The 26,339-nt window shown below is 43.1% G+C and overlaps 1 protein-coding gene across 4 annotated transcripts in view; it reads left to right on the top strand.

Annotated features, from left to right (window-relative positions):
• The window catches only part of septin9 (septin 9), a 267,624-nt gene that overhangs the window by 95,470 nt on the left and 145,815 nt on the right, over positions 1-26,339 (top strand). The window contains exon 1 of one of the 4 annotated variants that reach the window (XM_062970656.1): positions 12,489-12,629. The exons of 2 other annotated variants lie outside the window; for them this stretch is intronic. In XM_062970656.1, coding sequence (XP_062826726.1) covers positions 12,575-12,629 — 55 coding nt within the window. In that variant the 5' untranslated portion in view covers positions 12,489-12,574. Of the gene's footprint in view, positions 1-12,488; positions 12,630-12,720; positions 12,866-26,339 lie in introns of those variants that run through there. One more of the 4 variants, XM_062970658.1, reaches the window with a different exon arrangement.

The following is a 26,339-nucleotide window of genomic DNA, read 5'->3' as shown; positions in this document are numbered from 1 at the left end:
CAGAACTCTCCTCATATTCAAGGGAGAGGAATTTGTGCCTGTGTTACTATAGAATGGTGCATCTATTTGAGGGAAAGGACTGCTTCTGCTTGCATTACATATGGAAAGTTCCTTTACTTCTCTCACTGGACCCACAAGCCCTTCAACTGGTTTCCAGGTCTTTGAACTTTAAGACAAAAAGCATTTTTGGTGGTGCAGTGAAGTTTCATTCATCTCTTACTCCTGTAAGCTCGCTATGGAATTGAAATGTGATGTGATGAAAGGGTGTAAATGAATTTCTATTTCTATCATGTACCATCTTCACCCTGCCTTGGCATGCTCCTTATAAATATAAAAGCATAAAAATTCTTCTTTCTCGCCCAACCCCCACCCCCTTCTCACTCACAGCAAGAATTGGCTGGAACCTACATACATGTGGAAAAGCTCAGCCAGACAGAAAGACCTCATGCCATGTGTTTGTTAAAGCTATTAGGAGACAAGCAATGAACCTGAAGTTCTCCACATCAACATTTGTTATTATTTAAAATGCTTCCTGTATTCTTCTGAGAATAACCTTTGGTGTCCATTTGTTGTTCATCTGAAGGGGGGGGGGAGGAATGCTTGATAATGCATAAATAAACTTGATAACAAAAGGCCAGTGAGCCACTTTGGGAGCTGGCCTTTCAGAGCTCCCATAATTTGGGGATGCTCTTCCCACAAATAAACCTCATCATTGTGGAAGTGGGGGAGGAGTGTAGGTGGGGTTTCTGGTATTTTGATTTGCGCAGGCAAAGAAGTAGATCTAATTAACATACATTCCTGTTGTCTACTCATTTGCAGCCTTTTCTCATTAGCTTCTTGGCTGAGCAATGGGGTGGTAGGAATAGAGAAGGATCATGTCATCATATTTGAACTCTCTTGATTGCCACAAAGTGGTTTCAGAACTTAGCTGAGGGTGGTTCTATACTGCTATATAGAAAATGGATTCCCTAGAATCAGCAAAACAATAATTCACTATTACAATAATAAAGTGATCACCAACATATACTTGTTCCCACAACTTATAAAAGATGCAGCAAATTGATATACAATGAAACATGAGTTTGTTATAATTACAATATCAATTGCCATTTCTTTCCTGTAGAGGTAGTGGAACAGCCATTCTGGATCCCTGTGCAGGATCCTGGATCATATCCCCGCAGACGTTGTGCTCCACCTGCCTCAAGCAACTTAAGGAGGTGAGGTGGCTGTCCCCCCCTCCGCCTGCCAGTATCCCAATTCCCCCCCCCCCCAAAAAAAAGACAGATAGTGGCACTTATTGTGATCTCCCAGCTCTCTATTTCCTGGTTTGTTGCCATGTGACTGAGACTGGCAGCTTGAGAGGAGGAGAGGGGATTCACTGCTCCCAAGCTGCTTTTCTTGGTCACTTGGGGAGAAACCAGGAAATTGAGAGTTGGCAGATCAAGGTAAGTGCTGTTTTTTGGTGGGGGAATTAAGGTGCTGGAGTGGTTAGAATCCTGCCCTATTCCCAGCCATGCTACCAGTTTCAGTATGGCTGTACTATAAGGTCACTGTCCTGCCTCCAAGAAGTTGACAATGTTGTAATGTTGTATAGCCATAATACCTCTCCAAAGGGGTAGTTTTCATACCGGTTGGAACTGCATTTTATATCTGCTGCCCCTACACAGGATTCAGACTTTCCCTCTGTTTTTTTTTTTTTAACTTGAGATGCAACCACTTTAAGTGGTTTATCCTGGGTTAAATTGCATGAGCCCACATGTGTTATGTGGATGTGCACAGACTAATGTGACTATACACTGTATTATTTGGCAGTGTAGAGACACCCTTACAGAGAGGGTTGAGTAGTCTTTGGAGATGCCAACTGAAGAAATCTGATTTGTTTGGAGAGGTAATGGACATATAGTGCCTTCTCAACTCTGAATCTCAACCTTGGTGTACAATCACCTGGGCCAGCCCAACTATTGGGCAGAATGAGGCAAGCACCTGGCTGTTCTTAACTGAACTCTCCTGCTGTTCCTTATGCTACAGTAAATACTGGTATAGACCAGGTAATCTGTGCTGGACCTCTTAAACTGGTCTATGTGCCTTCTCTATAATGGAAGACACTGGATAGTAGGCAGGGTCTTTGCCCTTGAGAGTTATAATGCAGTGCTCAAACCACAACATCATGCTGGTTTATCCAGAATCTAAGTCCCAGCTATGGTCCGCATGAGTAGGAAAGTTTTAATTAGACACCTAATAAGGCCAAAATCTATCTCCAGTGAAAGGGTGTTACAAAGCTGAACTGGTACAGAGAACAACACCTCAGTCCCCATAGTGTATTGCTCCTTAGGCAAAATGAAAAGGTTTGCCCCACTTGCTCCCTTTCTTCTTTTTCTCTCTCCCTTTCTCACTCCTTCCCTCTATTTCCCCCCCCCCTCTCTCTTCCTCCCTTCGTGTCTCCTCCAGCATTCACCAGGCTTGCGCCATTCCAATGGAAACAGTGCAAACCTGGCAAGGAGGGTGGGTTTTCTCTTCATTAGTTGGCTCCTTGCCTGCCTGCCTACCTGAACCAGGAAAGCAGGTGGGGAAGGGCCAGCAAGCAATGGTAAAGTCCAGCCCCTCCATGGGCCACAGGGAAGCCCGTTGTGAGCCGCATCCTGTCCGCAGGCCGTATAGTGTGCAGGCTAGATCAACACTGTAGAATTTGTGCAGTTTGATATGACTTGAACTATCATAGCCCATTTTTATGGAATCATGGAAGATGTAGTTGTACAAGGTCTTTAGCATTCTCTTCCAAATAGTTCTGGTACCACACCAAGCTACAAGTCCCAGGATTCCATAACATTGAACTATGGCAGCTAAAGTGATATCAAATTCTACAATGTAGATGGATTAATCTGTGCTCTGGGGCTCTGACTCAAAACATGCAGATTTTCCATTGTATTATTCCTGTGAGTGAGTGTGTGGTGACTGCTCAAAGGGAAAGACAATGGGTTGGCATAAGGTGGAGGAAATGACTGCAAAGTATGATGCAGTTTAGCTCGAAAAGGTGGCACCGTATATGCTGCCATGCCCAATGGCAGAACAATAAATACTCTCATTGGGGATTAGATACCATCTTTACATAGTTTCTTTTAAATTAATGCACAAAATAAATTTTATATCTTTGGACCACTTTCCCCACCCCCATACATCCATATGAACATTGTGCCCAAAAGTTTGGCCTTCTTTAGCATGCACTCTTTTACAAATTCATCTCTCATTTCTAATTTTAAATACAATTTAAACACTTAGCCATTAACTTCCTCAGAGGCTGAAAGAGTGTGATCGGAGTTTCCTTCTGAATGATTTATTGTTTCATGCAATCTAGGCCACAGGGAGAAACTATGGCATCCTAGGTCACATACTGTGTCAAATGGTGAGGCACTTGGAAAGCACAGCAGCAAATACTCTCACCGCGCATTAAAGATGAACAAACTTGATCTGGCATAAAATTTCATGGATCAGGTGAATTCCACTATTAGAATATTATAGAATGGTGGAATTGTAATCAGTTGAGTCAGAAGGAAATGACATTTTAAAAGTAAACTAATAATGAACAGTTCACATGACATTTCTGCTGTTTGATGTTGTTGTTATGTGTCTTCAAGTCAAATCTAGCTTATAGTGAGCCTGTTCCAGGATTTTCTTGGCAAGATTTATTCCAAGGTATTTTGCCATTGCATTCCTCTAAAGCTGAGAGTGTATGTGACTTGCGCAAGGGGTCCCAAAGCCCCAGATCAACATTCAAGCCACCATACCATGCTGGCTCTGATAGATGTTCATCGTATGTAGTTAACCAGCTCATTCACATAAGAATGTATGTAGTATCTTCCAACTACTGTTTTAACTTACAGTTGCCTCCACTGTTAGGATTTTGCATTTCATGATATTCTTCCTCCTGAGTGGGGATGTACTGCACTCCTATTTTAATGGTAGATGCTGACAGGTAATACTGGTGATGACTGCAGAGACTTTGTCATTTTTCTCCTATGCTTTTCAACTTCTACAGAAAACCAGTGAGTCAAGTTATCTGGCAGTGGGGGCCGGGTAAGCAGACAACACCCTGCTCCATCTTCCTTTTTCATCAAATACAATGAAGCAGTTCTTTGGTAGAGTAAGACTGGGTGAGGGACAATAAACTAAGATTCACTCAATAAGGCAAAATATTTTAGTTGTGGGTGGTTTGATTGTTTTTTCATCTGAACAGCTTTATGGTCTTTTAGTTGGAATGGGGAAAACATGCTGTTCATGGTTTTTAGGTCGCAAGCTGTTGCTGCTTTGTTTTGTTTTTCATTGGTTTAACTATATTATTGTTGTAAACTTTATAGGTCTTTTCCCATGGTGTTTTATCCTCTTTCTATATTGCCATGTGTTATGTTTTATTTTCCAAATCACCCAGAGCATTTTGACTATTGGAGGGTACAGGAATGCAATAGGTAAAGAGGAAACCAATGCAGAAAGAGCGAGCATGATGGAAAACCACTGAGTGATCTTGTGCAAGTCATACTTCTTCAGCCTCAGAGGAAAGCAATGGTAAACACTCTCTGAATAAATCATGCCAAGAAAACCCCATGATAGGTTCAACATAAGACAGAGCCAACTTGAAGGCTCATAATGACAAACAATGCCGCAGTTGCCAAACTGATTCCTTCTCTCTCTGATACAATAAGACAAAAATAACCTGACAGAGCAGAGAAAGTTTCTTTTTTGGATTATAGTTCTCCAAATGTTCATGTTAGGAACTGAAGTTTTGTAACTGAAAACGTTGTAAGATTATCTTAGGCTGCACTATGCCCCGTTCTCTGTTAATATTTTGTGCATAAACTGTTGCAAATAAAGTACACTTAGCAGATTGTTACAAGGAAACAAAATAGCAGTCCAGTGAGGACAGAAGATATATTTTGTATCAGCTGAAGAGCAAAAATGTGGTCAGATGACTCTCCATCCCTCCCTCTTCTCTTTCTCCAGTCCGGGCTTTAAGGGGTGTGGGATTTTCCTGTTATTCCATTGTGTTTCTCAGCTGCTGCATGTAAGAGTGTCATTTCCCCAAATAAACATACAGAGAAAGTAGGCTTGCTTTCCTTCTGATGATGTCACTTCCTTTCCTTCTGCATGGGATATTCAGTGCGCCTTTCCCTAAAATCACAGAACTCATGACCTAGCCAAATCTAAGTGTTCATAAGTTCAACATGGTTGTCTCTCCTCATACAGTTTACATGTAATGATAATAATGCTCTCCCTAGACAAAAAGTCATTTCCTAGTCCAGTTTTTAACCACTTCTGTTCTCTTTGAATCTGTGTTGCTTTCAGATCTTTCTACTCCATCCAATATGTAGATGTTAGGCTTCCACTCCAATTGTGGGTGGGGCCTCCAGAAGTCAGTTTACAGCTGTGTTTTGGGATGGGTAGCATGCCCATCCATTGCTGGACTGGCAGGTGAGCGTCCTAGGATGTTTCCCAAGCCCCATCTGATGAAGTCATTAGTTTCTGGAGCAGCAGAATACAAGCTTGCCCCTTCCTCAATGTGACAATCTTTCAAATATTTTTAAATGGCTCTCACGTCCCCTCGGCCTTATTTTCTCCAAGTTAAACAGACTCAACTCTCTCAGCCGTTCCTCATAGAGCATGGTTTCCAAACCTTTGATCATTTTGGTTGCCCTTCTCTGGGCACCTTCCATCTTATTAATATCTTTCTTAAATTATGATGTCCAGAATCCTCATTGCCTTTTATTCAATTATCCAAGTCTAGTATGCTTTTTAATTAAACTATTGTAGTGAGGAACAGCTTCTGAAAGGGATTGTGCATCACGGTACTCTACTTTGGGTTATATAGGAGAAGGAAACACATGCTTCCTTTCTGAGGTAATGCCAAGGTTGCTGGCATCACTCAGACAGTGTGCTTGCTGGGTTGAGATCATGGAACAGGAGCTCCCTCTCCCAAGAAACAGTAGGTCAGGATGAAGGAAGTGACACACCATTATTGCAGCAGGAGCAATTTGAGTGCGTTGCTGGATCTACTAAGGCCAAGATGGCTTTTTATCATCATCTTGAAATGCATATTTAGAGAGCTATTTAAGAAAGCAGGCACTCATCTGCTTTCCAATGTTGTCAGCGTATTATGGATGCCAAAGATGTCTGTGTATTTTGAAAAAACATGGATTGCAAACAGACCCAGACCACAGCAAGGCCTCTGAAAGACAGCAGTGTAGCAGTTTCAAACAAGGCCCAGGGACAGCTTGAAGCATTCAAGGCCTGCAAAGCTCCTTTATTGTTCTTTTTAATCTTATGAAGTGTGGTAGGCACCATTTTTTCCTGACTCAAATTAAACAAAACCCTGCTGAGGGCGCTATTCTGATGGTGTGTATGTTGAAAAAACACCCATTCTTCCTCATCTAAGAAATATCTCTGTGCTATGCTATTTTAAAAAACAGATTGTTAAACATAGGGCTTTTTATCAATCCTGGAAAGACAGTGCACTACAAAGAAATCAAGCACACTTGGATGATGTTAGGCTTTATATGTCAATCATAGAATCATAGAATCATAGAATCATAGAATAGTAGAGTTGGAAGCGACCACATGGGCCATCCAGTCCAACCCCCTGCTAAGAAGCAGGAAATCGCATTCAAAGCACCCCCGACAGATGGACATCCAGCCTCTGCTTAAAAGCCTCCAAAGAAGGAGCCTCCACCACGGCCCCGGGGAGAGAGTTCCACTGTCGAACAGCCCTCACAGTGAGGAAGTTCTTCCTGATGTTCAGGTGGAATCTCCTTTCCTGTAGTTTGAAGCCATTGTTCCGTGTCCTAGTCTGCAGGGCAGCAGAAAACAAGCTTGCTCCCTCCTCCCTATGACTTCCCTTCACGTATTTGTACATGGCTATCATGTCTCCTCTCAGCCTTCTCTTCTGCAGGCTAAACATGCCCAGCTCTTTAAGCCGCTCCTCATAGGGCTTGTTCTCCAGACCCTTAATCATTTTAGTCGCCCTCCTCTGGACGCTTTCCAGCTTGTCAACATCTCCCTTCAACTGTGGTGCCCAAAATTGGACACAGTATTCCAGGTGTGGTCTGACCAAGGCAGAATAGAGGGGGAGCATAACTTCCCTGGATCTAAACGCTATTCCCCTATTGATGCAGGCCAGAATCCCATTGGCTTTTTTAGCAGCCGCATCACATTGTTGGCTCATGTTTAACTTGTTGTCCACAAGGACTCCAAGGTCTTTTTCGCACACACTGCTGTCAAGCCAGGCGTCCCCCATTCTGTATCTTTGATTTCCATTTTTTCTGCCAAAGTGAAGTATCTTGCATTTGTCCCTGTTGAACTTCATTTTGTTAGTTTTGGCCCATCTCTCTAGTCTGTCAAGATCATTTTGAATTCTGCTCCTGTCTTCTGGAGTGTTAGCTATCCCTCCCAGTTTTGTGTCGTCTGCAAACTTGATGATCGTGCCTTCTAACCCTTCGTCTAAGTCGTTAATAAAGATGTTGAACAGAACCGGGCCCAGGACGGAGCCCTGCGGCACTCCACTTGTCACTTCTTTCCATGATGAAGATGATGCATTGGTGAGCACCCTTTGGGTTCGTTTGCTTAGCCAATTACAGATCCACCTAACTGTAGTTTTGTCTAGCCCACATTTTACTAGTTTGTTTGCCAGAAGGTCGTGGGGGACTTTGTCGAAGGCCTTACTGAAATCCAGGTACGCTACATCCACGGCATTCCCTGTATCGACCCAACTCGTAACTCTATCGAAAAAAGAGATCAGATTAGTCTGGCATGACTTGTTTTTGGTAAATCCGTGTTGACTATTAGCAATGACCGCATTTGTTTCTAAGTGTTCGCAGACCAATTCCTTAATGATCTTTTCCAGAATTTTGCCTGGTATTGATGTGAGGCTGACCGGACGGTAATTGTTTGGGTCGTTCTTTTTTCCCTTCTTGAAGATAGGGACCACATTCGCCCTCCTCCTATCTGCTGGGACTTCTCCCGTTCTCCAAGAACTCTCGAAGATAATTGCCAGTGGTTCTGAAATAACTTCCGCTAGTTCCTTCAGTACTCTTGGATGTAGCTGATCTGGCCCTGGGGACTTGAATTCGTTTAGAGTGGCCAGGTGTTCCTGGACAACTTGTTTCCCTATTTGGGGTTGGATTTCCCCCAATCCTTCGTCCATTCCATGTTGCTGAGGTTGAAGATGGCTTTCTTTTTGTGAGAAGACCGAGGCAAAGAAGGCATTAAGTAGTTCTGCCTTTTCCCTGTCCCCTGTCGCCATCACCCCATCTTCTCCTTGCAATGGCCCTATCGCCTCCTTTTTCTTCCTTTTTCTACCAACGTAAGCAAAAAAGCCTTTTTTGTTGTTTTTTATGTCCCTGGCAAGCCTGAGCTCATTTTGCGCTTTAGCCTTGCGAACCTTTTCCCTACAGGTGTTGGCTATACGTTTGAATTCTTCTTTGGTGATTTCTCCCCTTTTCCACTTCTTGTGCATGTCACTTTTGAGCTTTAGCTCAGTTAGAAGTTCTTTGGACATCCATTCTGGCTTCTTTGCACTTGTCTTATTTTTCTTCTTTGTTGGCACTGTTTGCATTTGTGCCTTGAGTATTTCATTGAGTATTCAATTAAAAATGATTAACAGATGTTCTTGTTGTGTGCCTGCAAGTTATTCCTGACTATGGGGATCCCAAGGTAAACCTATCATGGGGTTTTCTTGGCAAGAGTAGTTCAGAAAAAGTTTATTTTTGCCCACCATTCAAGCTGAGAGAGTGTGACTTCCCAAGCTCATCGAGAGGCTTTTCATGGTTCAGTGAGGATTTGAGCTCTGGTTTCCAGGGTAATAGACCACCCTTCAAACCAGGTTGTCTCCCAACTAATGTTCTTGGCAAATTCAAAACATAAACGAACCATGTTGAGAAGCGTTATTAGCACCATGTCCACAGAAATGCCATTGTAAAGCAGAGATAAAAAGATATCAGGTACCTGTTCTAATTTTTGCTATCTTTATAACTATTATTTCAGATTAGACAAACTTTTCTTTAAGGTATTTCTATCTATATTTCTTTCAAGAAATATGGTGCAGAATAGCCCCCATAATAGCAACCTCATAATAAAAGATCCATTATAATAATTTAAAAAACCCCAATCTTTATAAAACAACACTGTGGCTCATTCCAATGCCATTCAAGGAGTTTTGTGACTGAGTAGGGATATGTACCAGAAACTGGGCCATCCATCTGGAATGGATGCACTGTGACACCTCTTGAACTGCCAGAGGTCTGGAAATGATGGGGTGGGCCTTGAGCCTTCTCTGCCAAAAGGTATTGATTCCTAAATCAAGTCATAGTCCCACTTCATTCTGCTTTGGTCAGACCTCACCTGGAATACTGTATCCAGATCTTATTGTATGTTTTACATGTTTTGATATGGTCAAAAGTGACTAATTAATAAAGAATTGTTGTTGTTGTATCCAGATCTGGGCACCACAAGGATATTGACAAGCTGGCATGTGTTTGGAGAAGGGTGGGCAAAATTATCAAAGGTCTGGAGGCCAAACTCTATGAAGAATGGCTTCAAGAGCTGGGCATGCTTCACCTGCAGAAGAGAGGGCTGACAGGAGATATGGTTGCCATGTTTAAATATTTGAAAGGAGATTTCTTCTCTTTGTAGTCTGTCAGTGTGGTCCAGCATCTCCATGTTCTCAAATAATATCCTGTGTTCAGGTGGGTTTTTTGTAATATGTTTTTATTGTTATTTTATTGTATAATAACATCAAAATCCATCACCATTTCAATATACATATCGAATGATATATTCTTAGTGTTATCCTTCCCAATTCCACCTTTTTCTCCCACTTGTGTCTATTGGTTTTTCACTCTGGGAACAGTACTTTCTTTCATTCAGGTATTTTTTTTTAATTGATCAATCGTAAAAAGAGAATGATTTAGTTTATATTTTCCTTGTCCTTTGACTTTATCTATCAATCTTCCCCATTTCAGATCCCAGGTGGGTTCATCAAATGATCTGCTATGGCTGACTTCTCTGGTTGAGTTAGTCTGCAGTGCCTTTCATGTCCCTTCATTCGTGTTTGGGTGCTGTGCTTGGTGGTCCCTATGTAGACTTGTCCACAGCTGCATGGTCTATGGTAGACTCCTGCAGAGCAGATAGTAGTAGTAGTAGTAGTAATAATAATAATAATACCTACCTTATTAATAATACCTTATTATTATTATTACTATTATTATTATTATTACCTCTTCTCACAGCTGGAGGCAGGATAAAACATGGTTATTTATTTATTGTATCAGAAGTGAACTGATGGTACAAGTTGTAATGTATTTGAAAACGCAAAGTTTTAAAAAACTTGGCATTATACTAAATGTCCTTTGAGCAATAGCTGGCCACTTGGAGTGCCTCTGGTGTTGTAGTAAGAAGGTCCTCCATTGTGCATGTGGCATATGTAATAGGTGGCCTGTAGTTTGCCCTTCTCCACACTCGCATGTGTTCGACTCCACTTTGTGGCCCCATTTCTCAAGGTCGGTTCTGTACCTTGTGGTGCCAGTCTGTTCAGTGCCTTCCAAGTCTCCCAGTCTTTTGTGTGCCCAGGAGGGAGTCTCTCATTTGGTATCAGCCATGGGTTGAGGTTCTGGGTTTTAGCCTGCCACTTTTGGACTCTCGCTTGCTGAGGTGTTCCCGCAAGTATCTCTGTGGCTCTTAGTCAGGGGTCCCCAAACTAAGGCCCGTGGGCCGGATGCAGCCCTCTAAGGTAATTTACCTGGTCCCTGTCCTAAACTTTAGACTTAGGGTTGACTTAAGCCTGAAACGACTTGAAGGCACACAACAATCCTAATTTTGGATGGTTTCATCATAGTCCAGCCCTCCAACAGTCTGAGGGACCATGAACCAGCCCTTCACTTAGAAAGTTTAAGGACCTCTGATCTTAGGTAACGATTTCTTGATTGAAGGCATTGGCATGCTGGCTGATATCCAAACAGGGGATGGGTCAGAGATGTCACTGCCTTGGTCCTTTCATTGCTGGCTGCTACTTCTCGGCAGATGTCAGGTGGTGCAATACTGGCTAAACAGTATAATTTCTCCAGTGGCATAGGATGTAGACATCCTGTGATAGTGTGGCATGTCTCATTAAGAGTTGCATCCACTATTTTAACATGGTGAGATGTGTTCCACACTGGGCATGTGTACTCAGCAGCAGAATAGCAAAGCAAAAGGGCAGATGTCTTTACTGGGTCTGGCTGTGATCCCCAGGTTGTGCCAGTCAGCTTTTATATGATATTATTTCTGGTGCCCACTTTTTGCTGGATGGTAAAGCAGTGCTTCTTGTAAGTCAGAGCAGGGTCCAGGGTAACTCCCCAGTATTTTGGTGTGCTGCAATGCTCCAATGAGATTCCTCCAACATGGTTAAATCAGCATGATTAAAATACATATAAGGTCAATGAGAGCCCGGGTGGCGAAGTGTGTTAAAGCGCTGAGCTGCTGAACTTGCAGACTGAAAGGTCCCAGGTTCAAATCCCGGGAGCGGCGTGAGTGGCCGCTGTTAGCTCCAGCTTCTGCTAACCTAGCAGTTCAAAAACATGCCGATGTGAGTAGATCAATAGGTACCACTCTGGCGGGAAGGTAACGGCGCTCCATGCAGTCATGCCGGCCACATGACCTTGGAGGTGTCTAAGACACCTCCATGCAGTCATGCCGGCCACATGACCTTGGAGGTGTCTATGGACAGCACCGGCTCTTCGGCTTAGAAATGGAGATGAGCACCAACCCCCAGAGTCAGACATGACTGGAGTTAAGGTCAGGGGAAACCTTTACCTTTACCTAAGGTCAAATGCAGATGAAAATTACTGAGAAGGTGCAGGCTAAAAATCAGTGTGTAAGGGACACTCCTGCCTGGCAGACTGGGGTTGGACTGGATGGCCCTTGGGGCTTCTTCCAACGCCTTTTTTTTCGTGTCAGGAGCAACCTGAGTTGCTTCTGGTGTGAGAGAATTGGCCATCTGCAAGGACGTTGCCCGGGGACACCCGGATGTTTTGATGTTTTTACCATCCTTGTGGGAGGCTTTTCTCCTGTCCCCGCATGGAGCTGGAGTTGATAGAGGGAGCTCATCCGCGCTCTCCCCGAGTGGGGTTCGAACCTGGCAGCCTTTAGGTCAGCAACCCAACCTTCAAGTCACAAGGCTTTAATCCACTAGGCCACGGGGGCTCCTTTCTTCCAACGCTAGCAGGGCAGGGCAGGGCTGGGCAGGGCAGGCGAGGGGCCCAGCTCTTGCCCCCTCCATTCGAGGGACGGGAAGGGGAGGGGGCTGCTGGCTGCGAGCCCTCCATCCCCGCCCCTGCCTTCCCTTCCTGGTTGGGGGGGGGGAGGAGGGAGGGAGGGAAGGAGGGACCGTCCAAAGGGCGCTTGGCAGCCGCAGCGCCCTCGGCCGCCTCCGCACAGCGCCGCCCGCCAACTTGGAGGGAGGCGGGGCCGGAGGGAAGGGGAGGGGAGGAGGGGAGAGCGGAGGGGAGGGGTCCCCTTGCCTTTCCATCCCGGCGGCGCCCGAGAGCCCAGCGGGGCCATGTCCGACCCGGCGGTCAACGCGCACCTGGAAGGCATCATCTCCGACTTCGAGGGTGAGCCGAGGGGAGGGGAAGAGATGGGGCTCCCCGCGCCGGCCTGGCGCCCCCTTTCCCCTTCCTTCCTTCTTTCCTTCCTTGCTTTCCCCAGCCCCCCTCTTCGCTCCCATCTCCTTCCGTCGCGGCTTGAGGGCAGCGGGAAACACCCGGAGGCTGGATCGCCGAGCCGGATCCCCGGCGGGTTGGGAGGCTGGGGCGGTGGGCTGGGCCGACGCGGAGGCGCCTTTGGACAGGTAACGGGCTGCGTGGCGTGTTGCAGGCTCCTTCCCAACCACAAGCTCCTGAAACCGGGGGCATCCTCCCAAAAGGACTCGTCTGGTCCTCCTCCTCCGAGGGAGCGTTCTCCTTGGACGCACGACAAAGGGCGTCCCCGTGCTCCCTCCCCGGCTTATTTATTCCCGTTTTATAGAAGGGGAAACTGAGGCCCAGTGCGCGCCCAGGCGGGTGGTCCCTGCCGCAGTGTCACCCCGGGGCCCATCTACACTGCGCAATGGATAGATGAATGCAGTTTGCCCCCGGGTTTCACTGCCCTCGGGTGTCAATGCTGTGGGATTAGGGAGATTGTGGTTTAGTGAGGCATCCACACTCTTCGGGAGAAAAGGCTGAAGACCTTGTCAAATTTAACAGTAAACCGTGGTAGTACAGTGCACCCCAGGTTTGAAAATGGGAGAGAGCATGCATTTTCCACTCATTCCCCGTGTCTGCTATATTTTCTTTGTTCTGTGAATTCTAACTTACGTATTTCATAGAAATACATATGATATGTGTTGTTGAAGGCTTCCATGGCCAGAATCACTGAATTGCTGTGAGTTTTTTGGGCTATATGGCCATGTTCCAGAAGCATTCTCTCCTGACCTTTCGCCCACATCTATGGCAGGCATCCTCAGAGGTTGTGAGGTCTGTTGGAAAATTGGCAAGTGGGGTTTATATATCTGTGGAAGGTCCAGGGTGGGAGAAAGAACTCTTGTCTGTTGGAGGCAAGTGGGAATGTTGTAATTAATCACCTTGATTAGCATTTAATGGCCTTGTAGCTTTAAGGCCTGACCGAGTCCTGGAGTCAAACATACATAGGGACCACCAAATGCAGTGCCCAAACAAAAATCAAGGAACATGAAAGGCACTGCAGACTAACTCAACCAGAGAAGTCAGCCAGAGCAGAGCCCTTGATGAACCAACCTGGACACAGCAGATTATTGGAGAACACAGAAATGTTGGACCACTCTAACAAACATGTCAGACTACACAGAGAAGCCACTGAAACCCACAAATGTGGACAATTTCAACAGAAAGAAGGAAACCATGAAAAGGAACAAAATCTGGCAACCAGTATTCAAAAACTCTAAAATCAGGACAGTAAATAAAGAACAACACTCTGAAAATAGACATGAATCAATCAGGGCCAGCTAACATCTCCCAACAAAGGATTCCCCCAGGCAAGAAGCAGCCAGGCCTTGGAGCTGCAAAGCCATGAAATGCTAATCAAAGTGATTAATTACAACATTCACACTTGCCTCAAACAGACAAGAGTTCTTTCTCCCATGCTGGACCTTCCACAAAATCCCACTTGCCTTGTTTTCAACAGACCTCACAACCTCTGAGGATGCTTGCCATAGATGTGGGCAAAACGTCAGGACAGGGTGCTGCTGGAACATAGCCATAGGTAAAGGTAAAGGTTTCCCCCGATGTTAAGTCCAGTCATGTCTGACTCTGGGGGTTGGTGCTCATCTCCATTTCTAAGCCGAAGAGCCGGCGTTGTCCGTAGACACCTTCAAGGTCATGTGGCCTGCTGACTGCATTGAGCGCCGTTACATAGCCATACAGCCCAGAAAATTCACAGCAACCCATATCATGTCTTTTATATTATGTTTTATGAAGTATTTTAACTTTGTTGTGCTCCGCCTCAAGCCAAAACAAGAGTAAGAAAATATCATTATTTCTGTTGTTGTTATTATCTCCATCCCTCCTGCTGGGGGTTATCTGTGCAAAGAGGATGGTCCTTTTTGGTTTGTGAGTGAGTGAAAGAGGGACACAGACACCTTCCCTCTCCTGGCAGGAAGAAACCAGTAGCTGACCTAAAGCAGGACCAAACTGGAAATGCCTCCTCCCTCCCTGTTGTTTTCTTTGGCCAGATCTCCTTGCCCACCCAGCCTAAAAGTGTCAGGCTAGTCAGCAAAATGGGCTCAGTGTATGCATTTATCTCTGCATGTCTTTCCTTTCCCAGTGTCCCTTGGTCTTCTAAGAGAAAAAGGCTCAAGAAGGTCATGAAAGGGTTACAACAGAAAAGTTATCTAGGCCTAGAACGATTTACATTGTCAGCCCTAAAAGCTAGCTCTGTTAGCCTCACGATTAAGATCAGCTTTTTCCAATGTTTTCTGCAAATCAAAAGGAGTTGGCAAGTCACCCCAGTGACAATTGGGGGCCAGATCTGCATGAGTGTCATTGAATCTGAAGTTATGGCAGAGTACTGACACCCTTTCTCTTGGTGTGAGAGAACTGGGATGGCTTTAAAGTGCAGCAGTTTTCACATCTTAGAAATGTCCCATTTTATTTGTGGAGGGATGGCATGTTTGCATGGCAATTTTCTGTGCCACTGGATTGATATTGGTGCTCACCCAGAAACAGGAGGACTGCAGTGTAAGTCATGACAATTTTCATGGTGATAAGTGGGTCATATGAATTATGTGGCCTGGACTACTTCTGTTCTTTCTGCAGAGTGGAGTCCGAAAGGGGCTTTGAGGAGAAGAACATCTCCTTGTCTGTGTGCTGGGCATGTCTTGTGCAGATGTGTGCCCTCAAATTGCAAATGCAGGAGCCTGGAGAAGAGTCTCTGTATGTGACTTCCACAGTTTTAGCTTGCAGAATTCTGCAATTTTAATTTGTTGAATTGGAGATTTGAGTTCTTTTGAAATGCCAGCTAGTTTCTAGCCTTGCAGCCTGTGAAAAAGATTGCCTTATTGGTGCAGGAAGGACATAGAGCAGTGGTTCTCAATCAGTGGGTCTCCAGGTGTTTTGGCCTACAACTCCCAGAAATCACAGTCAGTTTATTAGCTTTTAGGATTTCTAGGAGTTGAAAGCCAAAATATCTGTGGACCCACAGGTTGAGAACCACTGACACAGAAGGATGGGAGATGATTTTAATAAGTAAATAAGTAGGCTTGGCAGTTCTATATCAGATATGGTCATCCAGGGACATGGAGGAAATCTGAGTACCTTTGTTTCAAGCAGAAGATCCCAGAATCATTCTCTGTTATCTCCAAGTTACATTGGGGTTCCAGAGCTTTGTGGCCCTCAAGTGGATTTGGCATGTAACCAGTTCTTGCCAGCATTGCCAATTTAAGGTATTATTGAAGCCTCAGTCTAGCAACATGTTCTCCAATCTTTGGATTACAAAAGAACCCAGGCAGCAGTTGGGGACCCTGGAAAACTGATGCTAAAAAAAAAATAGCCAACTTTTTATTTAGTCAAGACCTCCTTTTTTTATAGTGCCCTTTACTCGGTTCATATTCTGAGATGGTGTATGACAAAATAGATATAATAAAATTGTTTATTACAACAATACTCCTAGGCACTTTATGTGATAAAAGATAGCAGTGAAGATGGTTATTTCCAGTGGAGCTTAGACGTTTCAAAATGCCTGGGTACATCAAAGTGTTTTATTTTGTGGAAGGCTTTCAGCATAGGTATCTGACAAGTCTCCTTAGTGATAGTGTGTTATTTCAAAGCTGTGCCACAATGAAAACTGCCTTCTCCTTTAAAGAAAACACTTCTGATAGGGAAGACTTTCAGTAGAAGACTGGAAGGCACAGGAAACAAGGTAAGAAGAGGCATGTGTGCCTTCAAGCAGGGGCGCTTATAGGCATGTTTAGAATTGGTATTTTAATATCAGTACATGTAGTTATGCTAAAGTCCACATTTGCAAGTTTAAATTTGGCAGATTTTATTATTCATGGATTTTATTAATATTTTGTCAATCTCTAGGTTCTCAAGGATGATTTTAGGGTCAGCTTCTGCCAGATGTTGACTGTAGAGTCACCCTGGAGGATCTAGAGATTTCTAGAGAAATGTTCCCTTGGGTCAAAAATAGAATGTTTTTATTCTTGTTTTTTCTATTCTTGTGCAGGTTCTGCACCCCTGATTCTCACAAAAGTGAAAAACCGACTATACTGACAGCCATGTTCTGTAGTGATTCCAAAGGCAACTCTATCTACCATGGAGGTTATCAGGTCATGGATCAGTATTGGGCTACAGAGACATAGATCCTGTACAATATGACCCTGCATCCATGGGTCATTCCTAGACCTCACGTGGATAAGAGATAATGATGAACCCTATTGAAATGAAGGACTTTGGGTCTTAGAATACCACACTAGAGGACCTAGGAAATGTCTTTAGAGGCCATATTTTTTCAGACGTGGATAAATGAAGCTGTAGATACCAGCCCATCAGATATTGGGATTGTACTTTATTTTCCTGTGTTCTTGTATTTAGCTTAGGTCTCTTCTCTTGCTAGTCTCCTCATACTCAGCAGAAGCACATCATTATTCTCAATTCTTCCTTTCCCATGAAGGCAGGAGAAATTCAATGAGAGGGCACAGCAATTGCCTCATCTCCCTGCCTCCCATCATTGCCAAACTGCACAAGGAGTCCTCCTTGGCTCAACACCACTGCAGACCATTTTTATGTTAGAAAAGTCTACCTTGTTCTTTTCTGTGAGTTAGCAACTGTGGCTAACACTTGTACAATATGTTCCTTTCTATTGCCCCCTGACATAGCATGACGGGGATTTTGATTTTCTCAGTGTGGGCACAGATTAATATTGGCTCTGACTGTGAAAAACTTGTCCTGAGATCCATCTCCTTCCTTGACAAGTAATCCAACTCATGTTGGATTACACCCCCCATAAGTTCTGGGTGATGGTCCATGGTACTTGCAGTATAGCATCTTCTGCAATTCTATGCATTATCCATACCTGCTCCAGAAGAGAGGAGTGGGAAGGAAGGAAACATGTTTAGTTAGAATTTCTTTTTGTAATTTGAATCAATTAATTCATGTTCTAAGCCCTGGAAGAGCAGAAAGCAAGCTTGGTCTGTTGTTTGCAGGGCATACCTTCAGATATATTTTTAAATTGCCACCATGACATCTTTTGGTCTTCTTTTCTTCAACATAAATCTACCCAGCTCCCTAGATTGTTCCTCATAGGGCTTGGTTTCCTGACCTTTGGCCATCTTGATCTCCTGAACATGTTTTGCATTATCAGCTGTGTTGTCCAGAACTGGACATAGTATTCCAGATGAGGTCCAATCAAAACAGAATGGAGTGGAACTAATATGACTTCTCCACCTCATGCTATACTGAGTCACAGATATTAGGGTCACACACAATCCAATCCATTTCTGTGTTTCATAATGGGGAGTGTTGTTTTCTCAAAGGAGTGAAGAAACAGCCTTCTCTTCTCAATGAGAAGTTATTGAGGTATGGAAACCATTGTGTCTCCATGGAGTCATGACTGCTTGTCACATGTGGTTGCACTCTTATTCAGAGAGTTCAGGGGGCAGATGTGAGTCTTATTTGACCTTTGTCTTCAGAGCTCAGAATGCCTTCACTTCTGTGGTGGAAATCTCATGGTGGGAGGGGGACTATAAAGGAAAACTGAAAAAACAGAGGTGCCTGAATTTGGCTGGCAGATTGCCTTCTCACATCCGCTTGATGGCCCAGCAGAGCATATTACACTCTATGAGGAAAGTCCCTGGTAGAGAAAGAGCACTGTTTGGTTATTGCTTAAGTCACAATGGTGTCCCTCTGTTTGACACCTATTCTAGCTTAGAATTCTATAGCCACTGCATATGTCATTTTTGCATTTTGATCCCAAATGTACATACATTTGGGATCATACACAGTTACTATAGAATTTTGAGCCAGTTTGGGGAATGTGGTGGAGTGCTAAACTGCATTTAGTATATAATTTGTAGCAGCAGCTGCTGAATTCAAACAAACAAACCAACATCAAGACTTATTCCTTTGAAAGCATCAAAATGAAAATGTAAACTCAGTGTGACCTCAAAGCTCTCCTACTGCATCCCTTGTAAGTTCCAGGATGCCTGCAAAGCCTACTGAAGGTTTTTCTGCCATTTATATGAGTCTTCTTATTTTTATTGTATATTACTCAAATGAATAGGTCACAAACTGGGGCAGTTCCAAAACAGATACTAAAGTGTCCACCTTATCTTAATTGGTCCCCATTAAGTTTTTGCATATCAGATTTGTGTGTATTTTATCTTTTCCTAGACTCCAACTAAGACATTTTGCTGCCTGAACTGAAGGCAACTTAATGGCCACCACCACTGTTCCATATAATGAAGACAACTGGACTGAATTCTTTCAGTTCTCCTAAATGACGGGGTCCTTTTACATCGAAGGGCAAAAAAACTAGTCAGAAGGCCACAGGATACATACAGCAGTGTCCTCCATTGTGTTGCTGATACTCACCAACCACTTCATCTTCTGTCTTGGCTATCATGATCAGAGCAGATTAGAGACACATTGAATGCCAGTTGGAGTCCTTACTGCCTTTGTTTCTGCCTCATCACTCAGTCTGTCTTCCAAGATAATATGGAAAAAATTAACAACAGAAGGCAGCAACAAACAAGGTCAGTCTACAACAATAAGACATCTCTGCATCTCTCAGGCCCCATCTTCATTGCCATTATAATGTTGATGGAACCAGATTATATGGCAGTGTTGGCTCATATAATCCAGTTCAATGGAATTCAGTCTGCATTATATCAGTCTGCACTGACCATATAAGCTGTATTACATGGCAGTGTAGATGGGGACTCAGAAAGAAAAGCTGCCTCTTTGCTTTCCAATATCCATGGCAGGAGCCTCCTCTGTCTCATAGTATGTCTGGTTCTGGCTTGCCTGCATTCTTTCCATGCAAAATTATTCCAATATCCTCATCCTCCCTTTATCCTGGCCATTTGCACTTTTTCAAAGTTCTGACAGTAATAGTGGGCTTGTTCTTTTATGAAGCACTCAGGCCTGTGTTAGCAATCATATGGGGCTTATCGCAGACACATGAGTGCACGAGATAGTTCTATTAAGTGGTACATTTTCTTGGCATATACTGTATTGGTAGCCTTCTGCAGGAGGCACACCCTCTGGAACCGAGGCTACAATTATATCTAAAATTAATGCAGTATGACACCACTTTAACTGCCATAGCTCAATACTGTGGAATCCTGGAATACATATTCTTTGACAGAGAAGACCAGAGACCTTGTAAAAGCATAGCTCCCATGATTCTATAGCATTGGGCCATGGCAGTTAAAGTGGTGTTAAACTTGCATTAATTCTATACACTCCTAGATATGGGTCTATTTGTGTTAGAAAGGAATAAAAAACCCAGATCAGTTCTTGGGAACCCAAGCATGCCAGCTCAGCAACACTACAGTATTTTCCTCTGTATTGGTAAAGTTCTTGCAGCAGAAAAGGTGGATAAGTCGTACAAATTTATCTGTATTTGTTTTATTAGTTAAAATATTTATATTCTGCCTTCTATCTGGCGATATCAATGTTGGATGCAGAGAGTGATAACAACTTAAAACAATTCCAAAACAATCTAAACAGTTGAAAAAAATTCACCATAATTGGGCAGAAACCACTTCTTTTACGAAGACAGTACCTAAGGAAAGAGATGTATTCCAAATAATTTCTGATAGGAAATAAAGGCACAACCAAGCCCAGTGCTGTAATTCATTTATTTAATTGCCATAACATGCACTCTTTGCAGTGGTGGAGTACGGTAATTTTTGTAAGCAATCATGCAACTCATGAAAGAAAAAAAATCAAGGATAGATTTATCAATAAGTATAGGCATGCCTCCATTAACAAAGCTTCTGATAGTGAAGCGTCTTTTTTAAAAGGCTTTTTAATGCACATCTTATCCCCTTTGTTTTTTGTTCTGTCTCATTATTTGTTTATTTGTTTATATCCCGCTTTTCTCCTACGGGTGGGACTCAAAGCGGCGAACAAATGGCTAAACAAAAATTTCATACTACAAAAGCACAACATCATCTCCCAACTCAAACGAATAAACAATAAATCAATGCATTGCATAAACGCATTATATAAAACATATAAAATAAGAGTAATAAATAACAGCATTTATCATTATCATTAAAAATCCCTGGGCCTCAGGCCACTGAGGTTATCCTTAAAGCATTGTACTAAAAAATCTCCAAATCATTGGCTGCAAGAGCTTTGCCAGACCGAAATAGCCTGCTTGTCAATGGTTGTTGGGGAAGGCCTGCTTCCATAGAAAGGTTTTAACCTGTGAGAGAAAGGCCAGTATCAAGGGGGCCAAACACATCTCTTTGCAGAGGGAGTTCCAGAGCCGTGGGGCCATCACTCAAAGGCCCTTTCTAGTTCACACCAGCCATACTTGTGATGGTGGTGGGACCGAGAGAAGTGTCTCTCCTGATGATCTCAGGGATCATGTGGGCTGATAGGAGGAGATGCGGACCTTCAAGTAGGCTAGGCCCAAACCGTTACGGCTTTTTAGGCTGTAGCCAGCACCTTGAATTGTGCCTGGAAACAAACTGGAAGCCAGAGTAGCTGCTTCAGGAGCAGGGTAGTTCTTTCTCTATATCCTACTTCCAGGAGCAGTCTAGCTGCTGACCTTTGTACCAGCTGAAGTTTTCAAACTTGTCGTTATCTTCAACTTCAGGTCAGAGATAGCAGTAGAATTATCCTCCGCCTCCCGGGATTTTCATTGGGAAGTGCAAGCAGTGTGGGAGGAAATCCCATTGCTATTTTCGAGTTGAGATCAGAGATAGCAGGAACAATACTTTAAGTGAAGAGACACATGATACTCAGTGTCTGACAGGGATGGGATTCATTTACCCACCCCTGGACTAGGATTGCACTATTATTCCTGTAATCATTCTGTTTTCTGTTTTTCTTTGGTCCCTAATGGGTGTTTAGAGACTGATTTTCCTACTCCCAGTGATCTAATTATTTAAGAGTGATATGATTATCTCCGGAGTTGTAGATAGGCACTTAAATAATTTTCCATTTTAACGTGATTCTGTGTGAGAGAGAAACCTTTGCTTTGAACCTCATTATAGGAAATGCTACTAGATAAGAAAAGCTTTATTCCAGGGGAGTACAATTGGATGTGTTGCTATGTTGCTCTTTGGTTTGCAGGAGGCACTCTGTAAGTGTAACAGGTGAAGCCTTTCATGAAATGCTTGTGACTTCATGTTCTCCCCCTACCACCAGCCCACATTATAATTTTTCTTCACCCAAAATGGTTGTGGCCAGGCATGTAGCTGGGGGGGGGGGCTTGAGGGGCTTCAGCCCCCTCCCCAAAATTCTCAGAGTGGTCTGCGAGAAGGCCTTACATTTATTATTTAAACTGTTATGTTTATTCATATCATGATCTGATCACCATGCTCAATATATCCCATATGCATGGGGGTATTGGGATAATGATACAAAAGGTTTGCTAGGGTATATCCTCTCCCATCCAGACTCATCCCCTCCCCCCCGAAGCAAAATCCCAGCACCCCCAGAATCAAAATCCTGGCTATGGGTCTGGTTGTGGCCAGTGCTTTCAGAAGCACATAAGATATTATCTTGTATAGCTAGAGAGGGGAGAATTTACATAGTTTTTATATTTCAGGTAGAATAGCTGTCCTTCCTCATCTCAACCTTTGCCTTGGCTATCAAAATGGTGATGATTCTCAATAAAGGCCCCTAGCGCAAAAACTCAGAGTCCTACAAGCAGTCATCAGATACTATCATTGTTTTGCGTCTGTTGTTCCCAGGGAGGACCACTGTGGTTATTAGACTGATAACATAATTATGCATGTATAACATAGCTGGGATGATGTGAGGCATGCCTAGACCATCTTGAAAGGCAACCAGCCAAGGATCAATTGTTTTGAATAAGCATAGCATGATGCCACAACCCCACTCCCTCCTCTGCATGCGCCTCCATTATTTTAGCTCTGTTTTGCCAGCATTCATGAAAGAGAATGAGACTCACTCCCTTGCATTTACAGGACTTGGCAGGAGTTCTTCTTTGGAGGAGTTCTTCTTGTCATTAGCTCAGCCTGTACTTGTGCCAGTGTTTCTCACAGCTTGACCCTTGCCAGGGGGCTCTCGAGTTGTCTGCCAGCAACACCAAATTAGCCAGAGCTGCTGATTATGAAGCTGGCACCATGTCAACCCCGACTCCTGTTCTGTTGCTAGTGTTGTGTTTGAACTGAATTCTGCATGTATGTCATTCTCATGTCTGCTTAGAATAATGAGATCTTATGTAGAGATTGAGTACTTTGGGTATGTGCAGAGAAGCCAGTGACTACAGGCTGTCTCCATGCTCACAACTGCACAATAAATAACAGATGACACTGGTTCCGGTATTACACTAGCAAGCTAGTGGATAGATATCAGTGGAGTGATTGATCCACTTAGGTTTTAATACGAATATTAACAGGTTTACTATATGCTGGACCTATTTTGAAGGCAGCATCTCGGACAGTTCATTTCACAAAAATGTAAAATGAATTTCTCTACTGACATTAGAACAGGCATGGGCAAACTTGGGCCCTCCAGGTGTTTTGGACTTCAACTCCTGTGATTTCTAACAGCCTATAGGGAGTTGAAGTCCAAAACACCTGGAAGGCAGAAGTTTGCTCATGCCTGTATTAGAGCCACCAGCTGATACTGGGGTAATCTTTCAAAGAAGACCAATAGGTGAGAGTCTCTAGTGTAGCATTACATAAAAGTCCCCCCCCCCCCCCCGATACCTGATATCATATCTTTCCCAAATGATGGATTGTAGTCCATCATAGAGCACCATTTGCCTAGTGTGGCTTCAGTTCACTTTTCCAGGAATAATAAATTTAGTGAGACTTGACACCTGAGTAATAATTTTCTTGATACATACACTCCATTTGCTTTTCTTCCATGAAGAAATTCAGGACAGCATATGTAATGTTCTCAGGTGATCTATTCAGGCACTCATACATTTACTGATCTTCACCAAGATCTTCAAACTATGTATGCCACATTAAGCTGGAACTAATGCCATATGTTGTATCACATTAGGTTGATATTACTTGTGCTATTAGATTTTTGAAGTCAAAGTGCTTGCAACGTTGTGTTAATATTAATATGCACTATACTCTCATCAGCGTTATTGTTAACTGAGACTGAAGGAGCAGAGAATATTCTCATCTTCAAGGTCACATTGGGACAGAACAGAGCTGGAGGGCTGCAGCTAATCTGCATGCTTCAGTGAAATATAAGGCTTGCCTTTTTTATTTATCAGAAACAATTTTAAGAGTTAATAGTTCTCATAAAAGCAGGTGCCAAACTGAAATTTTGTTATCAGTTTCAGTTAATCAAATCTTTGGTGACATTTCTCGTGTATGATTAGCAATGTTACCAAGATATAAAGGCTAGTCGTCTTAGTTACTCAGAATAACTGGAATATAATTTTGAGTGACTTTGAAATCATTACAACAAAAATGACCAACAAGTATGGTTAAGAAAAGATAGATGCTTCCAACATAGAAAAGATTAAAATTTAAGTAGGAAGTTAATTGTTGTCCTGTTTAATCCATGAAAATGAGAATATGAATGCTAATATCTGTGGATGAAAAGTTTCAAACTTTTGAGATACACAGAATTCTTTCTATAGTGTTATGAAAGTCCTTTTGGGCACGTCACACTCTTTCAGCCTGAGAGGCCAATCTCTCTGAACAAATCATGCCAAGAAACCCCTGTGATAGGTTACCTGTAAGGTTGTCATAATTTGGGAACAGTTTGTAGATTAAAAGGGGAATCTGGTAGCCAGGATATATTATGATGTGTTTATGTGTATTCTGTATATGCCTTCAAATAAACTGTCAGCATATTGCAGTCTCATAGGTTTAGAGGGTTTTCTAGGCAATTAATACTCAGAGGTGATTTTGCCAGTTCTTTCCTCTGAAATATAGCCCAGGACATCTGGGGTTCCTTGATGATCTCCCATCCAAATACTAACTAGGGCTGATCTTCCTTAGCTTCTCAGATCAGACAAGACCTGGTACCTTTAGAATATTAAGGCCTATGATTGTGCCCTGAACTTTGTACAGCTCACTGAGTGTATTACTCATAATGGTGACAGCATTCTGGTGATACAGTGTGAGGCAGTTGAATGGTGATGTATGAAAAGTCAAACTGTAGCGTATCTGACCACTTTATTATACCTTCTAAACAACGTGTTTGAGCGTTACATGGTGAAAATGATAGCCCATTATTAATGAAAGCATTGTCAGATGGACAAATGGAAAAGATAATGCCTTTATCATAAAATAGAGCTAAACTGGTCAATAGGTTGACCAGTAATGTAGATATCCTGCACACTGTATGTGCCTCCATTGCTTCTCCCTCTCTCAAGCTGTCTCTGCCTAGCCTTGTGGTTGAGTTTTATTAAGTGCCAAACAGGAAGTGTAGGAGACAACCACATCCTCAAAATGAGAGTGTGTGTCATGGGAAAGCACTGTGGTAACATGACACTGGGTGGCATGGGCAGCCGGACCCATGTTGTCTCCATTTCGTCTGCTTTTGCCATGCTGAAAGATGAACTCTGATTGGGACGCAAATAGCTTTGCCAAGATCTTTACAGTGTCTGTTTGATCACATTTGCCTACTCTTAAATTAATCTGGCATTTTTGATTGGCCATTCAAAGTTCTGTTGCATCCTATTAATTAATAGCAATCTGTTAAAATAAGGTCTTATCCAGAAGCATTGTTGAGGGTGGCATGTTGCTCACTGAAGTGCATGCATATTGCTTGAGAAAATTGATAGGTCCTATTTCCTGTAATTTCCTTCTTTTCCTTTACTGGATACATACACTGCCAGATTACCAGAAGTAAATAGATTACCAGAATTTATTTTTGGTAATCTATTTACTTCACACCTAGGGGGGAGACACAACAAAAGGCTTAAGAGCAGGAGGGAAGATTAAATCCCTCCTTATCCATGTGAGCAGGCCTGATCTGGACTGGGCCCCTTATGGTTCTTTCAGAGTTCAGTAGAAAATGACATGGAACCCTCAATTTGTAGTTCACCTAGGTCAGTGCTGGTATTTAATGTTATAGTGGGCCCTTGGTATCTACTGGGATTTGGTTCCAGGACCTTCTGTGAATACCAACATATGTGGCTATTCAAGTCTCTTTATGCACAATGGTGTCAAAAATGGGGCCCCTTATATAAAATGGCAAAATCAAGATTTGACTTTTTGGATTTTGTTTTGAATATTTTTCAAGCAATTGATAGTAGAAGTCATGAATACAACATCTGTGAAAAGAGAGCCCTGTCTTAGAGCAAAGGAGTAGACCTGATGACTTCTGTTTAATTAGATGCCAAAGTGATTTTGTGACACATAGGTTGCCTTGAAAATGAGTAATAATAAAGGAAACAAAACAAGGAATGTGTGACCTTCTAGATCAGTGGTTCTCAACCTGTGAGTCCCCAGATGTTTTGGACTTCAACTCCAAGAAATCCTAACAGCTGGTAAACTGGCTGGGAGTTCAGGGAGTTGAAGGCCAAAACACCTGGGGACCCACAGGTAGAGAATCACTGTTCTAGATATTGCTAGATTTAACTCCTTGTGTTGGATAAAGTTGCCTTGATTAGAACCCAATTGAAGGGAC

This window comes from Anolis carolinensis, chromosome 2 (assembly GCF_035594765.1).
Source record: "Anolis carolinensis isolate JA03-04 chromosome 2, rAnoCar3.1.pri, whole genome shotgun sequence".
Lineage (NCBI taxonomy): Eukaryota > Metazoa > Chordata > Lepidosauria > Squamata > Dactyloidae > Anolis > Anolis carolinensis.
The sequence above is the reverse complement of the archived record's forward strand: the minus strand, read 5'-3'. Positions and strand labels throughout refer to the sequence as shown.